At 39.9% G+C, this 17,621-nt stretch overlaps 1 protein-coding gene across 1 annotated transcript in view; it reads left to right on the forward strand.

Moving 5' to 3' along the window:
• Positions 1–17,621, forward strand: part of LOC107705843 (fibrillin-2-like) — a 154,781-nt gene that overhangs the window by 9,928 nt on the left and 127,232 nt on the right. The window contains exons 5-14 of the mRNA XM_016509340.1: positions 1,051–1,227; positions 1,306–1,443; positions 1,611–1,730; positions 2,479–2,604; positions 2,866–2,988; positions 3,150–3,272; positions 5,411–5,563; positions 6,759–6,812; positions 9,945–10,070; positions 10,396–10,521. Of these exons, the coding sequence (XP_016364826.1) occupies positions 1,051–1,227; positions 1,306–1,443; positions 1,611–1,730; positions 2,479–2,604; positions 2,866–2,988; positions 3,150–3,272; positions 5,411–5,563; positions 6,759–6,812; positions 9,945–10,070; positions 10,396–10,521 (1,266 nt within the window). The remainder of the gene's footprint in view (positions 1–1,050; positions 1,228–1,305; positions 1,444–1,610; positions 1,731–2,478; positions 2,605–2,865; positions 2,989–3,149; positions 3,273–5,410; positions 5,564–6,758; positions 6,813–9,944; positions 10,071–10,395; positions 10,522–17,621) is intronic.

Consider the following 17,621-nt stretch of genomic DNA (forward strand, 5'->3'; position numbering starts at 1 on the left):
GTGCCCTGCTCGGTCCTGCTCCTCCGTGGCGATGACGGCGTGCGGTTAAAACAAATCATAACAAACGAATTTGAAAGTGGGGGGGACACAAACGTGATTTTGAAAAGTGGGGGGGACATGTCCCCCCTGTCCCCAGTGGAAATTACGCCCCTGGTCTTCACCCATAATGTATTGAGGGCAGGGAGGCACACGATCAAAGCTGCTTGTTTGTCATTATACTTTCTAAAAACTTTTTTTACTCTACAGCACAGACAACACCAAATAAGAGACAGAATGATATACAGAGTGCTTGCTGAAGACACAGAAGCTTTGTTCTGGGTGTCTTTTATAGCTTCCGTGGTACGCTGTCACGGTCACGGGGTGACGCAGCACCAATCAGCATTGGAATCAGGATTAGTTGCACTTGTGCATCAGACGCAATCATGCTTCATCATTGGAGGCAGCATTAAGTTCCTTGAAAGGGAGCCCCTCTAAAGATATAACAGAATTTTACGGTTGTATCCTTATCTAAAAAAAATGTTTAAAACTATTTTCATTTTGCTTTCAGGCTAATCCTGACCAAAGCGAGTCTCCATTAAACTTCACAGACTTCACTGAGTGAACGCTGGTGAGAACATGTGCATCAGAAAGAAGCGCAATAAACTAATAAATACAAATATTTATTGTTGGACATTAAATGTAGCTTTAAAATTCTACAGTCACCGTTTTGGTTGCAATTTCCCGGAACTAAAAGCCCATGTTGCTTCTCAGCCTGTCACTGGACTCATCAAAGCAAACGTCTATAACAGTACTGTCTTTCCTCATCCATTTGTCCTGTTGTCAGAATCCGTTGGGACATTTTGGGACATTTTTCAAGAAGTTATTAGAGTAACAGAAAGAAAGGACGATCGCGTGGCTGGATTAATGTTGGGACAGTAAAGGGAACAGTGCTGTGTGTGCAGTCATCCTCCGAATCCATACTTTGGTGACATAATGTTGCTTAGACTGTTAGACTGCTAGTATAGTCAGCTGTGATAGTTCGGCTGTGTCTGTCTTTTCTGTTCCCTACAGATGAATACTTCAGGATCTGTCTGGTGGGCTCTGCTCTCAGTGGGTTTAGTGAAGAGGATCCTGACCTGCACCCTCAACACCGCAGCGGCTTCCGACCTACCGCTAATGACCGGATACTTCGCCCACTTAATGACAACGGACGCATCACACCTCAGATTCATCAAATCCCAGGGAATGGTAATGGATTTAAACCACAACGACCTGTTGTCGGTGAGCAAATCCTTATGACCTGATGAGTTTTTGTTTTGTTTGCAGTTCGTATGAATGAGACTGTGAACAGGTGTCGTCTGTTTCCTAATCTGTGTCTGAATGGACGCTGTGTACCCTTGGGGTCTGACTACCGCTGTGACTGTAACACCGGATACAGAGAGGACAACAGAGGAGAGTGTTCAGGTCATTTCACCTCAACATTACAGGCTATCTGTCTACCAAAAGAATAACAAATGACCCAGAATTTGACCTGACATCTCAAAAGGCATATTAGAAAATGAACCCACAGAAACCTGCCTAAAGCAATGACTTTCACTGATTGCTGTGAGTGTTGTGTGTTTTGTGTGCAGATGTAGATGAGTGTGCGTTTGAGCCCTGCACTAATGGAAACTGTATCAACACTGCTGGTTCCTACTACTGCAGATGCCACTCAGGCTTTCTCAGGTTTCCAGGCAAACAGGCCTGCATTGGTGAGAATGAACCCACAATTCACACTGGTGTATATTTTAGTTTTGTCAGTAGTGTCTTATAAAAATATATGAAGAAATTAAATAGCACCATTTTGTTTTGTTTTCTTTTTAAATTTCAAATGTATATTTTAGAATGATTTGTAAAACATAAACATAAATGTCAAATTTTTTTTTTTATGTGAAAAACATTCCTAAGTGGCTAAAATTAGAATAAAGTGGACAGGTTAGTAGAAACACATGAAAATTAGTAGAACAGCGTCATTTCAACTGTGATAAGACTTTACATTTTTATGCACACCTCTATGAAGCATCTATAGAAGCATGCAAGTCCTCCACAGTTTTGCAACTCCTGCTTCTGAGACTTTAAAGAGATGCGTACGCCTGTCACTGCAGTGATCACTCTAGCGATGCTCCATCACAGGCCCCCGTAGACATTGAGACGTGGCATTCCCCATATAGTGAATGTCATAGAATCCACTACAAGAGAAAAGAGCACATGAAAATGAGTGAAAGAGTTGGTAATGGGTGTAAATATTGTGTGCCAGAAAGGGCTGTGAAGCTGTCGCAGAAACGCCATGCACAATTGAATTCAACAAAACTCTTTACAGTGTTGCATGTTTTTCATTGCAGGGTATTATGGGACTGAATGAGCACATAATCTCCATAATGGTTTTGTTAATATTTTTTGGTGAATAGTTTGGCTAGAATATGGTGAAGCTGTATTCTCTACTGTGATATTGTTTTGTAGATGTTGACGAATGTCTTCAGAATGGGGTGCTGTGTAAGAATGGCCGCTGTCTCAACACAGAAGGCAGTTTTCAGTGCATCTGTAATGCAGGATTCAAGCTCACACCTGATGGGAGAAACTGCATAGGTAAGACATTATCCAGAAGACGGTTGACCTTTATCAATTCATAGCAGTTACCTGTATTTTACACACACATACAAAATACTTTTTGCAATAATCCAGTAATTACATTAGGATCAAATTAACATAATGTGAATAACATCTCAGGGTGGGCAGTTATAAAGAACTGTGATGTGAAGACCTTGAAGAGGGTGATTTCTCGATGATCTGCATTAGTTCCTACAGTAAGAATGTATGATTACAAGAGTTTCCTTCATTCTCAATCAGATCACGATGAATGTGCCAGCACAAACATGTGTCTTAACGGCATGTGCATTAATGAAGACGGCAGCTTTAAATGTGTGTGTAAACCTGGATTCACCCTCAACTCCAGCGGACGCTACTGTACAGGTGAACTCTCTTTCCCCTCTTCTAAAGATGACATCTCTTTAAAAATTACATCTGTTGGAAGTTATAAGATATGCATGATGCTTGAAGTAGAATATTTGTGATCAGAGTCAGGTGTTGTGTTGTGTTGTGTGTGTGTGTGTGTGTGTGTGTTTCTCACACAGATATGGATGAGTGCCGGAGGCCAGGTGTGTGTATGAACGGACGGTGTGTAAACTCACAGGGCTCTTTCAGTTGTGAGTGTTTTGCAGGTCTTACCGTAGGAATAGATGGGCGCACATGTGTAGGTAAGAGCACACTTGCATGCACAATCATGTATTTGTACACTTATGCCCTGATTTATTAAATTCCCAAATAAAGTGTACTGGTTTGCTTGAGCGGGCAGTCTGTCTATAAGACTGCATGTGCTCTTGGTGGAACAATATGCTAATTCACTAGGAATAATCATGCAAACAGCTCCACGTGCATGTTAAGTTGAACACACCCTGGAAAAGTATCAGGTTATCTGCGGGTCCTTAAAAAGTCTTACATTTAGTTTGATCAAATTAAGGCCATAAAAAGTCTTAAATGATACAAGAAAGTCTTAATTGTCATTTCAAGAGGTCCTAAATTTGGGGACGGAAAGACCAGTATTGCGATATGGCTGAATGTGACGATTAAACTTCAAAAGGCCATGGTTTCATTGAATAAATATGAGTGCTGCACATTTCAAAGTCAGCTGCTGTGCTGTACAGCCATTACCATGGAAACTGCTATATTTCTGCCGTTACGACAGCTCCATCTGCTGGCAGAGGATGAATGTGCATTTTTAGTAAGCCCTTCTGCTGTTTTTGTTCAGACCACTGCGAAAATCCACCCATATTTTCATGCAGCAAACACTGAATCAACTGGTGAACCGGTGGATCAACAAGAAACTAATGCATTATAAAAATCTAAACAATTAAGACACTAACATATATTTATATATTATTAAATTAATACAATATTATTGATAATTTTTTTAATTAATGTGATAATTGATACTTTTGACTCTTATAAAAGTTTTTGTTTTTGTGAAAACCTGTATCTGAACTGTAAATCATGCTTTGTTTTTACAGTCATTTTATGGTTTAATGTGTTACCATAGACATTTCCCTACCCTGCTTATATGGTTTTAATTTTATTAAAAAGGTCTTAAATTTGATTTAATAAATCCTGCAGATATACTGAAGGAGTCTTATTTGTGAGCTAATTGTAGCAAATGTTCCAAAACAAATCACTTGCATTTCTCACTAATTACCAGTTAATCAATAATGCCATTGTCACACACTTGAAAGGCGCACAAAGACGAAGGTAAACAAGTAACATTTAATAGTAATCCAAGATGATGAAGATTCATACAAAACACAGGGTAACACAAGCAGCATACACAACTAATAGCGGGCCAAAACGGGGAGTACTTATACAAAAGCAAGAGAGGGACTAATGTCTAAATTAACAGGACACAGGTGAACTGAATGAACTAATCAAGAGAACTAAGGAAAACTAGGCCAAACTCAAAATGGGCATGAAGACAAAAACTAAATGAAAACACAAGAAGTCCATAACTGTGACAGCCATGAATAGTTGTTATTTTAAGTCAAATAGAATACAATCTACAGTAAATCAAATCAATATCTGATGTGACCACCTTTAAAACAGCTTTTTCCCAGGAATACTCTTGCGCACAGTTTTTGAGGTAGTTTGCTCCAGAATCTTTAGTCTCAGTCTCTTCATACAGTCCCAGATGATGATGAGATCAGTTGTTCTGTTGCATGACTCCTTGTTCATACTCAAATCTATCTGGATTATTACAAAATTTGCATTAATGCAAATAAGGAATATTTGGAAGTTTAAAACTGACGTTTGCTACTGACACACTAAAGCAAAACATAGAAATAATGGTCTTAAAGGGGTCATATGATGCGATTTAAATTTTTCCTCTCTCTTTGGAGTGTTACAAACATTGATTTTAGTGCAGCACAGTATTTATTGCTAATATTTCATGTTATTACTGTATAATAGATATTTTACTAGATCTCAGTTCGTTGCCAGTTCGTTTATCTTTTTAAATGTATACTTTCATATGATTTATATTTTTTTGTGTTTATCCTGTCCTTACTTTATGTATTTTTTATCTGACACCAAATCTTGGATTTGATTAGAACAATAAGAAAACTTACTTCAATAGAACTAGAAAAACATTATATGATAAGCAGCAACATTTACCTCAAAAAGGTGTAACACACCTCACAATAATTTCTGCACAGGTTTACTCTCTACTCTTTAAAGGTTTAGATTTTTGAAGGTTTGTAATTTGCCTTTGTGGACCACGGACAGTGGTTTTTGGGTTTCTGTAGCAGTGTGGTATAGTTTTGACTATATTCCTCACATATTTCTGTTGCAGACACACACATGCACAGCACCTGTTTTGGGGTTGTAAAAAGAGGCCTGTGTGTGCGGCCCTTTCAGCGATCTCTCACCAAGTCACAGTGCTGCTGTGCCAACCCTGACTATGGCTTTGGTCAACCGTGCCGTCCCTGCCCTGGCAAAAACTCAGGTACACTCTGCTCATTACCATGCTGTTTGATGTTTATATTTTTAAAATAAACTTGCATAACTGTACTTAATCTAAAATATGTGTAACACTTTACATCTGTATGTGAAGTGCTGCTTAAAAGGTTCCTTCAGAATTTGAGGTGATTAAAAGCCTGTTTTTGATATCTGTTTGCTACAGTATGGTGGTGTCTGATCATGTTGAGTATGGCTCGGGCTTGCAGCTTGTTTCTTTACATTTCACAAGTGAGAAGACATTGGTTAGAAATGGTGAAAGATTGATGTGTTAATCAGTGTTGGGAGTAACGCATTACAAAAGTAATAATATTACAGTAGTATATTACTTTTTGCTGTAACGCAGTAATATAACGCATTACTAATACAATTTGGGTAATATTATTACTCGTTACAATGTCAGTAACGCAAGTTACAACAACATATTTTAACTCAAAATTAAGTGGTGAATTTACCAACACAGCAAAACAGCACCAGAGAAAAAATTCCACGGGTAAAATAGTTTGTCTATCTTCTGTTGCTGGAATTAGATGCTTGAGATGACTGCAGAGACGGATTCTACATTTGTGAGATGGACACACTCCTGTTAATAATGTATTACATTTTGGAAGTAACTTGCCCAACTCTGGTGTTAATGTCCAGGGTAGATATGACACTGTGCTGAGTGCATGTGTTGAGGAATATGGGAATCACCACGCTGCAGTTTACAGCAAACTAAACCTAATTCTTCCCTTCTGGCTTTTGATTTGAATGCACTGTTGCTCTTATTGAGAAAGTTTTGGGAGCAGAACCAAACCAAAATTAAGAACAAATGGAAATGAACTGCTGCTAAAACCAGCTCTGCTTAATTAAAGCATCCATAAACAAATTAATATAATTAATGAATGGGTGTGTCTTCTATCATCGGTGAAGTGCACATCAAACATGTCTCTTTTACCTGAATATTTAATGAAGATTATGATCCACTGTTCCTGCCATTTATCTTGTAGCTGCTTTTATTCTAACAGTATACATTTGAGTTGTCCTCATACACTCATTGAGGTTCTCAGTGGAGTGCAGTTTATTCAAATGATCCCTTCATCAGTGCTAGTCTGATTAAACTAAATCTGTAAATTATGCTATAATTTCACACAGATATGAGGTTTTGTACACTGCTGCCATGTGCTGTTCTCTCGCTATTCTAGTTGAGTTTCAGGCCTTGTGTGCGAGCGGTGTTGGATTTTCTGCTGATGGCAAAGGTAAGTCTGATATCATGCTTCGTGTTTTATCCTGCAGATAGTGATATGCTAAAGGCTGGAACACATTAAATGATTTTGACACTGATTTGCAGTCCGCATGAATATATACAATCAGCTAGTTGCCAAGGCAGCATTGCTTATTTTCATTTCATTTATTTATGTAGCACATTTCATACACAATCGTAATTCAAAGTGCTTTATATTTTAAAATAATCATAACATAAATGCATTAGAAATACAAATAGCATGCATAAGAAATAAGAATCACAATAAAAGCAAATAATAAAAAATTAAAATGATTTAAAATGTATTAAAACATTGAAGAAGAAAAGGAAAGGATGCATAAATAAAAAGCAGTGCAATCAGTTTGGACTGTGCTCATTCAGTAAATGTACAGCTAAACAGATGAGTTTTGAGTCTAGATTTAAATATGGCTACTGATTTAGCACATCTGATCTCGTCTGGAAGCTGGTTCTAGCTGCGGGTGGCATGATAGCTGAAAGCAGACTCCCCTTATTTTGAGTGAAACCTTGGTATTTCTAACGGACTTGATCCTAATGATCTGAGTCCTCTGTTAGGCTCATATTCAGTGAGCATATCCGCAATGTATTGAGGTCCTAGGCCATTGAGTTATTTATAAATGAGTAATAGCAGTTTAAAATAAATGAAAGAGCGTGGTCCAAACATGCAGGGTCAAACACCAGCAAACAATAATGGCCAAGGGCAAGACAAACGAGTAATCCAGATAACAGGCACTGGTCAGGGCAGGTGGCATATGATCAAAAACCAGGCAAACAGTCCAAAGTAAAAAAACACAGGCAAGGCAAGGAACAAAGCAAGGCAAGGTGAAACAGGGATAAATGATCAGTAATGTCCGAAGTCAAGTCAAGTCAAGTCAAGTCACCTTTATTTATATAGCGCTTTTAACAATACAGATTGTGTCAAAGCAACTGAACAGCATTAATTAGGAAAATAGTGTGTCAATAATCTTTGCAATCATGTCAACGATATCGCTGGAAATGAAGTGTCCCCAACTAAGCAAGCCAGAAGCGACAGCGGCAATTAATCAGATTAAGTTGATAGATAATATCAGAAGTATGGTGGGAATTAAGTTATATTTGATCACTTTAAACAACAGAGAGTAATAGAGATTTAGAAGAAAAACAGAGCTACACGAAGCTACAATCACAAACCAGCAGCACTGCAAACAGGAAGCAGGAATAATACTGTCCAACAGCGACACCCGCAGGTCAGGAATGCAAGTCTAGGTAGGAAGTAGCAAAACAAGACTCCGCAAAGTGTGTGTGTGCAGTTATATAGTCCCACGTATTGGTAACAGGTGTGACAGTAATCAGTTCCTAAAGCAGGGATTGTGGGAAATGGAGTCTGGCAGGATACGGAGATAGAGACCTCTGGTGGTGAGCGGGAGGAATGACAGGGAATGGATTCATAACAGAACCCCCCCTCTCGAAGGAGCAGCTTCCAGATGCTCCACAAACACAGTCCAGAAGGGTGGTGGAGTGGAGGTGGAGGTGGATGGAGGGCCAGGTCCATGTGGAGGTGGAGGACCTGGAGACTGAGGCAGAGTCGGCAGAACAGGAAGCCAGGGCAGAGCCAGCAAAGCAGAAGACCATCAGAGCAGAGCCGGCAAAGCAGAAGACCATCAGAGCGGAGCCGGCAAAGCAGAAGACCATCAGGGCAGAGCCGGCAAGGCATGTCTTCAAATGAAACATTCACAATGACCGGGAACACAGGAGTGGCATCCATGATGGCTGAAGACTGTAGAATGACATCCATGATGACTGGAATCTCTGGGCTGGCGGCCATGATGAAAATAAACTCTGGAGTGGCGGCCATGTCGTGACAAGGCTCTGGAGTGGCGGCCATTTCATGACGAGACTATGGAATGTCAGTCATGATGGGACGAGTCTCTGGAGTGGCATCCGCAACATGAAGATGCTCTGGTGTGGCAGCCATTGGGCTTGGGAGTGCTGAGAGTATCGGGCTTGAGATAACCAGACTAGTAATACAAGATGGGCCAAGTTGCACAGCCGCCGGAGTTTGAGAGTATTGGCCCCCACTCAAAAAATTCTTTAGAATTTAGGTTTTAGAGTCCTCCATTTATCCCACAGTGAACGGGGAACCAATTAACAAAAGTGCATAATCCAAAAATTCACAGAGCGACCCTCGAGGACCATCTCAAATGAGTTTTGATTTTAACGGTTCATTCAGTTCAAAACAGAAAAAAAATCAATGACAGCAAAGTCCGGGAGATTAGAGTGATTTGAAATGTCTAGAAAGTCCTTGATGTGGTCTCGAGGGAACACATTCATCACTTCAGTTTTCTCTTTGTTTAACTGATGAAAGTTTCGGCACATCAAGCTGTTAATTTCATCAAAGCATTGGCAGAGCGAGTCAATAGGGCTGAAGTCATTAGCTGATAAAGGCTAGGTAAATCTGGGCATCGTCTCAATAAAATTAAAACAAAAAAACTATAGACAAATTAAATGGCAATTACTAAATAATTAATTGAAATTAAAACCAAAATAAAAAATTCAAAATATTAATAAAAACTACAATAGTATCTCAGTGTACTGCAAATAGCACTGCCATCCAGTCAAAGCAATGAGGCATGTTTCTTCTTGAGTTTGTTGAGTTTGGAATGACTTGAAAGTCTGTGTGTGTGATCCTCTGTTAGCAAGTGTTAAATCTGTTCAGAATTTAAAGGCCATGTAGTGTATTCCAGCCTTATTACAAAATTACACAAATGAATCTGTTTTGTTCATTCAAATTGCAATGCTGCATTCAGTATGTTGTCATAACATCATGTAACACTGTATGTTCACTACAGGTCAAGTCACGTGACCTTTATTTGTATAGCGCTTTATACAATACTGATTGTGTCAAAGCAGCTTTACAGAGTCAAACAGGAATAGTTTGTCAATAATGCAAGAAGACAATAACAGAGTCATGTTCCAGATAAAGTCAGTTAATTGATTATTCAGTGATGTCATCATCCAGTTCAACTCTCCTCCAATACAGGACAGACTCTATTTCTCACATTATGAAAATGTATTTTTCCCTTAAGCAGGTTTTAATCTTTATAACAGTTTGTATTTTCTTGTGAGACAGACATTAATGAGTGTGCTCTGGATCCTGATATCTGCTCTAATGGAGTGTGTGAGAATCTCAGAGGAAGTTTCCGCTGCATCTGTAACAGTGGCTATGAAAGTGACCAGACTGGCAGAAACTGTCTGGGTCAGTTGACCTGTAATATGCACGGATGAGTATCAGACTACTAACAACCTCTCTGAGCTGTGACAGTTCAGTGTGTGTGCAGAAGACATTCTTGTGTTAATACAGTGTATTGCTTGTAATTGAATGTCCATGAGGTACATATTTGACTGGTAAATATGTGTTGTTGTTGTTTTTTAATTTGTAATTTTTTTTCTGAAAGAACACTGCAGTACATTGTGTAAAAAAAATACAAATAATCCATGGATTTTTAGATGTATGATGTGGAAGTATATAAGTCAGATATTATCTGATGTTTTTCATGACCCAGCATCCTCTCTGTTTACAGATATCGATGAATGTGTAGTAAACAGTCTTCTCTGTGATAACGGCCTGTGCCAGAATGTTCCTGGCAGCTACAGCTGCACCTGCCCGGCTGGATACACCTTGAGACACGACACAGAGACGTGTGACGGTCAGTTACATCTAGGGATATGCCGGTATCAAATTTTCATGTTGCGATTAATTGCTAATGCTTTTATCACGGTATACGGTATTATCACAATATTGAAATTTAGTTTAAAAAAAAGTGCTGTCATAATACAGTATAACAAGTTTAATAACTTTTTTCTTATAACAAAAATAACTGAACATTTAAATGCAATAAAGCAATACAGAAAAATGTATAAAGTTAAAAGTTTTACACAGATTAAAGTGCAAAAGAACTATAAAGACCAATAGGTATCACTTTACAATAAGACCTCATTAGTTAACCTTAGTTAATGCATTAACATTCACAATGAGCAATAGCTACATTTGCTACAGAAGTTATTAATCTTTGTTAAAAAAAATACAAGTCTTTGTTCATGTTAGCTCATTAAATAACACAGCTGCAACTCTCGATTTTAACAACGAGTGCGCACGCATCTTTCATGCAGCATACGGCGGTGTTGTGCATTTTGACCAGTTGATAGGAAAAGTATTCTTAAAATGCATTAAAAATTCTGAATAATTTGTAATATATAATTATTCACGGTATTTAGAAGTGCCCACGATAACAATATCGTGCATATTCATTACCGTGATATATCGCATTACCGAATACCGGCACAAGTCTAGTTACATCCATGGGCGTCAGAACCATTGTATGTGGGTGCTGTAACAGTCACAAACCTGTTAGCATGTTTTTTATATTGTAATTGTACTACCCACCATGAGGGGGCAACATGGAGCTATACTCTTAGATATAAAATGGGTGTAGGGAGTAGAAGAAGTCAGATTCGTAATGGAGGGAAGTAAGCATGGCTTATGGCTCCAAATAATCACTTGTCCTGATTGAGAAACCTTGAGTTTTATGCTCAATCTGAAGTAAGCATTGTTTCTTGTTTTGTATTGATTGAATGCTTTTGGGTAATTTGTGTAGTTATTTTTCTAATGTGATTTATTTCATTTTATTTAGAAGGACTCCACATTCTGTGGGATTTATCCTTATATTCATATGCCTGTTTTTGACCTGCATCATAAGGATGACTTTAAAGTGGGTTTTGAGGCTGTGAATTAGGTTGGCAACTGTTGTGGATTCTTGAACCGGGTTATGCCACAAATGTGACTTTAAAGACTTGTTCAGTGTTTGGAGTGATATCTACACCATGGATTACGTGTTGCACTGGGGACATTTTTGGATGGTATTCTTGGACATTGGATTTCATGGACATTGATTTCTACACTGTGTGGAATGAACATTCAGCAACTGTATCATTTTCGTCATCACATCAGAACAGATAAGATTTTGACTTGTATGCTGTCCTGAGTTTATGTTGTCGAAATATGCATGTTTGTTGTATTAAGGGGTTTGGAAAGATAAAAAGAGGTAAATGAATGAGAAGCATTTATTTATTGTTTTATATATAGATTTGACAGGTTTTGGTCATTGCCTGCTATATATACAGTAGAGCTAGTTTGCCTTATTGATGTCTTCTGTTGTGCCTTAGATCAAATCTAGTTAGGGGTTCCCTCCCTATAAAACAGATTTATAACCAACACTTTTTTAAGAGTAAGGTAACGGTTATAGTGCAACCACTTTTTAAGACCAATGCAACTGGACCCACCCCACACCCACTTTTACCGTCATTCAGTGCATATGTCTGTTCACTTTTCAGAGCACGGTCAGTAAAATCCATTCCACTTGAGGAATGCCATTATAAATTAAACTCCATTCCGTGTTTTAGCTACAGCCTTGACTTCCACACTGCTGCTTCCTCAAATCCATTCCACCTGACTCATTCAGAGTCCATATAAATTAAACTCCATTCCGTGTTTTAGCTACAGCCTTGACTTCCACACTGCTGCTTCCTCAAATCCATTCCACCTGACTCATTCAGAGTCCATATAAATTAAACTCCATTCCGTGTTTTAGCTACAGCCTTGACTTCCACACTGCTGCTTCCTCAAATCCATTCCACCTGACTCATTCAGAGTCCATATAAATTAAACTCCATTCCGTGTTTTAGCTACAGCCTTGACTTCCACACTGCTGCTTCCTCAAATCCATTCCACCTGACTCATTCAGAGTCCATATAAATTAAACTCCATTCCGTGTTTTCAGTACTGGCGCCTGCTGCACTCCCGCAACACAGCAAGATAAAGCATCTTAGCATCTCTGCCGCTCAGGTGGGTCAGGCTGTGTGCTCACATACTGTCACTAAACAAGCTGCTATTTAACTGAATGTTCATCATTTGTCCACCTGTTGCTTTTAAAGGCATCATGTATTCTTTGTTGCAGCATTGAATTACAGTTACACTATGTTTGTCATGGGTGCTGGTGCAATACAAAGCACTCAACGAAAAAGAATAATCCAATAAGGACTTTACTGATAATTCTGAAGAGGGGTACATCCAAACACAAGCATAACAACATCAAACATCATAGACAAAACAATAACCGTCCAGGACTGAACCGAAACGGGGAGTACTTATGCAAAAGCAAGAGAGGGACTAATGACTTAATTAACAGGACACAGGTGAACTGAATGAACTAATCAAGGGAACTAAGGAAAACTTGGTCAAGAAACAAAACTAAACAGGAGAACAGGAAATGAAACAAAAGTCCATAATCGTGACAATGTTGTTATAACGCTAACATGTTCCACAACATGTTTTCTGGGGGAGGACCCACCCACATTTTTTTTGCCCATGGTTACAACTGACTCTTAAATGTCACTTCAGCTCCCTTTGTTCCTTCAGCATCTATGTATATGGAAAAGTGTTGTAAATTCCAGAAGCAGGTGTTTACAGTATTCCACCCGAAAGGAGACAGGCCTTACATGGCCTAATATGTCTGCTGAAGTACATCACTACAGTGTTTTGTAAAAAATGTTTTAATTTTATTGAAAGAAGTCTCTTCAGCTACAATTATTTGATCAAAAATACAGTAAAAGCAGTAATATTGTGAAATATTATTACAATTTAAAATAGCTATTTTCTATGTCAGTGGTTCCCAAACGTTTTACTGTCACGTTCCCCCCAGGGATTTAACATCATTCGGCATAACCCCTCTCTCACAACTTGTGGTCTTGAAAAATGTTTAAAACGTGCAATTTTAAACACATTTCCCAGGTAGCCAAAACAGTTTGGCCCGATAATGGCCCAGATCCGATTGCGCTGGCTACCTGGGTTACCTTCAGAAAATAACTATCTTTTATCAAACACAGCATTAGTATACAAGCAATCATATGTTTTTTAAATAAATGACTCACCGTTTAATGATATGGATGTGCTGGAAATGACATGCATAATTCTGCGATGTTTGGTTGTATCAGAGAAAGTCTTAAATCATTCTCTATGCAGAGTCTGTGTCGATATTTGGGTTTTCAGCACTTACCAGCATAAAGAACATTCTTCGCACAGGTACGCTGTTGAGAAGGGCAGTAATGTTTTCAAAGCACGATCTGCTAAGGCAGGATACTCGACTGCACGCAAGGCTATCCATAAATCTGGCAGTGATTTTTGTGTAAAGTCCATTTTCAACTGCCAGTACTTGCATTTCTTTGCACTGATTGAAAAAAAAGAGAGATCAGTGGTGTCAAACTCAATTCCTGGAGGGCTACAGCTCTGCAGAGTTTAGCTCCAACCAGCTCCAACACCTGCTTGGAAGTTTCTAGTAATCCTGAAGACCTTGATTAGCTGGATCAGGTGTGCTTGATTATGGTTGGAAAGCACGATCTGCTAAGGCAGGATACTCGACTGCACGCAAGGCTATCCATAAATCTGGCAGTGATTTTTGTGTAAAGTCCATTTTCAAAGCGCCACTCATAGAGATTTCAATGAGACTCTCTCGCTCAGAAACAGGCAGGTGTGCAGAGAATGGATGGCGAATCCAGGTGTTTGCATTGTCCGACTCGGGGAAAATACCTGTGCAATTGTGCAGACAGCTCAGATAGGTGTATATTGAGATGGACAGAATGAAACACCTATCTGAGCTGTCTGCACAATTGCACAGGTATTTTCCCGAGTCTGACAATGCAAATACCTGGATTCGCCATCCATTCTCTGCACACCTGCCTGTTTCTGTTAACGAGCAAGGACCACACCACAATAGGGATAGGATGATGGTCAGGTTGATCTGGGCATCTGGAATTGATGGCCCGGAGAGACTCAGGATGGGGGTATCATCTCGTTTGTATATTTAGGCCAGACGATTAGGACACCCTAAGTTGGGAAGAGCTGAGGTAAGCTTGGGCTTGATGGAGAACTTGATATTGGTGCGGATGTAGGCGTGGTATTCTCGAGATGACCAGCAGTCAAGGGTTCTGATTGGAGATTCCACATCTGGTTGCTGATGTTGCTGAATCTTGTGGCCAGTTTCCGGTTTCTGTAAGGAAGAGCGGATCTTTAGGAAGTGCTTGGCCTGCATGTAAAGAGCTGACATATTCGGAAATTGATCCGAAAGAACTCAGGAGGAGTATGGACAGAAGATGTAGATAGGAAATGATGTTCCTAAATGGTCAGTTTGCTTCTTCGAAGGGTGAAGATAAGAGTATCTGAGGAGTGGATAGTAATCTCCAAAATACAGGAGTGGATAGAAGGATTGAATGTAGAGGAGTCAGAGCGAGATCTGAGCATTGTAGGAAGCCGAAGAATGCTAGCGAGAACATGAAGTCTGAAGTTTGATCAGTCTCAGTATTTGGATAGCATGATCGTATGAGATTATGCAGAGGCTAAGTAGGTTAGTGGAAGGCGTTTGGTGGTTTGGCATAGGTTCTTGTTTCGTAAGCCTTTAACGAACATGGATGTGTGAGAATGAGAGATAGCAGGGCACTTGTTGACAGTGGTTAGTTTATAGAAGAAGTTGATTCCTGATCAGGGGCAGATTTAGTGAATTTGGGGCCCCAGGCAAAATATAGGAATGGGGCCCTATACATTTGCACACATTTTCCTACATCAACCTTGAGGTTACATTTTGTTGTTTTCAGCGTACGCCTGTGTGCAAAGGCTGTCTAATTCTAAACTTTAAAATACATTTATTTTTAGTTGTTTTAACTACAAATTTAAATAAAACTGAAAAAACAATGAAAAGGCAATTATACATTTACACACCTAAAATACATATATCAAGAGCATGCTCACCATGATTGCATAATAACAGCAGCACACGATTTCCCTTGTTTATAATTTTAAATACCACTGCATTGTCCGAGTAGATGGGTATTGATTTTCTGGGCCATTCGTGCCCCCAAAGCATGGCTGCCATGATAATGGGGTATATTTCATAAATCTGGTGGAGAAAGCGCTTGACTGCGGACTGAGGGAACTGAACTCCGGAGGTCGTTCTGAGGAAAACCAGTACCCACCGTAATGGCCGTCAAAGTCTATTGAGGGTGCTGCATCAGTATATAGTTGGAAGTCATCGAGATGAGAGATGTGGTTGTTACAGAGATAGAAGATGCTGTTCTGGGATGGGAGGAATTGTTGCCAGAGGCGCATTTCTATTTGCATGCATCATCTAATATGACTCTGTTGTGGAGAGATGGGAAGGTTGCTGCTTTAGACAGAATGTTGGACAAGAAGGATTTCCCTTGAGGAATTATCCAGATGTTATTGTTGCGGTGGCCTAGAAGTGCAAGTAGCTGACGCTTGTACATCTATCTGTTAATAGAAGTTGGAAAAAAGAAGTGAGATTCGGTGGATTTTGTAGAGGGTGCTTCATGCATTCATGCTTGAAATTAATGAGACTGAAATGAGTCAAGGGTGATGCCTAAGGCCCTGTCCACACGAATGTGGTCATTTTTAAAACTGCAGCTCTTTTTATGCTGTTAGGCCGTTCGTCCACACGCAAACACAGCACCAGTTCACTGAAACCGAACATTTTTGAAAACACCTGCCAGGGAGAAGATTTTCAAAAACTCCGGTTGCAGTGTTATCGTGCAGAGTTTTTGGCTTGTGAAGTTGGAGCCTGCGCCATTTTTTTTAAAACGGAAGAAGGAAAAACTCCATTTATAAAAATACCCATGCACGTGTGGACATGGCCTAAAACTCGATGGTGGTATGAGGTCCTGAAGTTTTCTGCTTTGAAAATGGAACGCTGAGTTTGGTGAAAACCTTGATTAGTGTGGAAATCCTGATCACGGTGGTGCAATTGAGGTGTTATGTTTGGAAGTCATCCATAAGGTGAAGGACGTAAGGGAGTGTGTGGTTGTTGGTGAAATCCGGAATAGTGCTTCGGAGAGAAAGTCGAAATTCCTAGGTCTGCTTCTGCAGCTGAAAGTGAGGCGTACAGCGGAGTAATAGGGACCTTTCCAGAAGACTCCAAAGGATCGCTAGAAATCTGGATGGATAGACAAGACTTGAAGTCGTTGGTGGTATCAGCTTTGGCGAGCCGAGCTCCATGGCTTGCTAGATAAATGAGTTTGATGGCGCTTAGGAATAACTGAAGGAGGCAGAGCTGCAGTGAATAAGCGGTTGAAACTGTAGTTTTGCGTGAGAAGGATGGTTGAGGTTGAAGGAGGGCGATAATTGAGTGTGCTGAAGATAGATGGGAGGGGCTCTGCAAAGTTAGCGTGAAGGGATGTTTGAGCTGCGAATTATAGACAGTAGAGTTCAGAGTCGAGAGTGCCCCAGTATGTCTCCTGGTTGAACTGCTGTAGACAACCTGCAGCTAAGTTTTTGAGTATAGAACTGCTGAGATGAGAGGAGGGCGATAAGCTACTGAAGCTGGCCGAGTAGGTGGTGTAGCTGGCTAAGTGTATGGGCTGTAGATGTCAGGTTGAAAGGGTATTGATGGAGGTAGGTGAAAAAATCTAGACCAGTTGGAAATAGAATTGGAGGTTGAAAGAGTTCAGACTGCACTGCGTGAGGTAGGACTTCTGGACTGCAGAAGTAGCTATTGAGAATTATTAGGAAGCACGAGAGCCGTATTGCTGTAAAACGACTGAAGGAGGGGTGGAAGAATGTATGTTGGGATGAAAGGATGTTTTTTGAGTGGGGTTTTTGAGGAGTATTGAGGATGGGAGGGTATTGGTGGAGGGAGGGAGGGAGGGAAGGGAGAGAGGGAGGGAGGTGGAGAGAGAGAGGGTGGTA

This window comes from Sinocyclocheilus rhinocerous, unplaced genomic scaffold (assembly GCF_001515625.1).
Source record: "Sinocyclocheilus rhinocerous isolate Xijiao unplaced genomic scaffold, SAMN03320098_v1.1 scaffold924, whole genome shotgun sequence".
In the NCBI taxonomy this organism is placed as follows: domain Eukaryota; kingdom Metazoa; phylum Chordata; class Actinopteri; order Cypriniformes; family Cyprinidae; genus Sinocyclocheilus; species Sinocyclocheilus rhinocerous.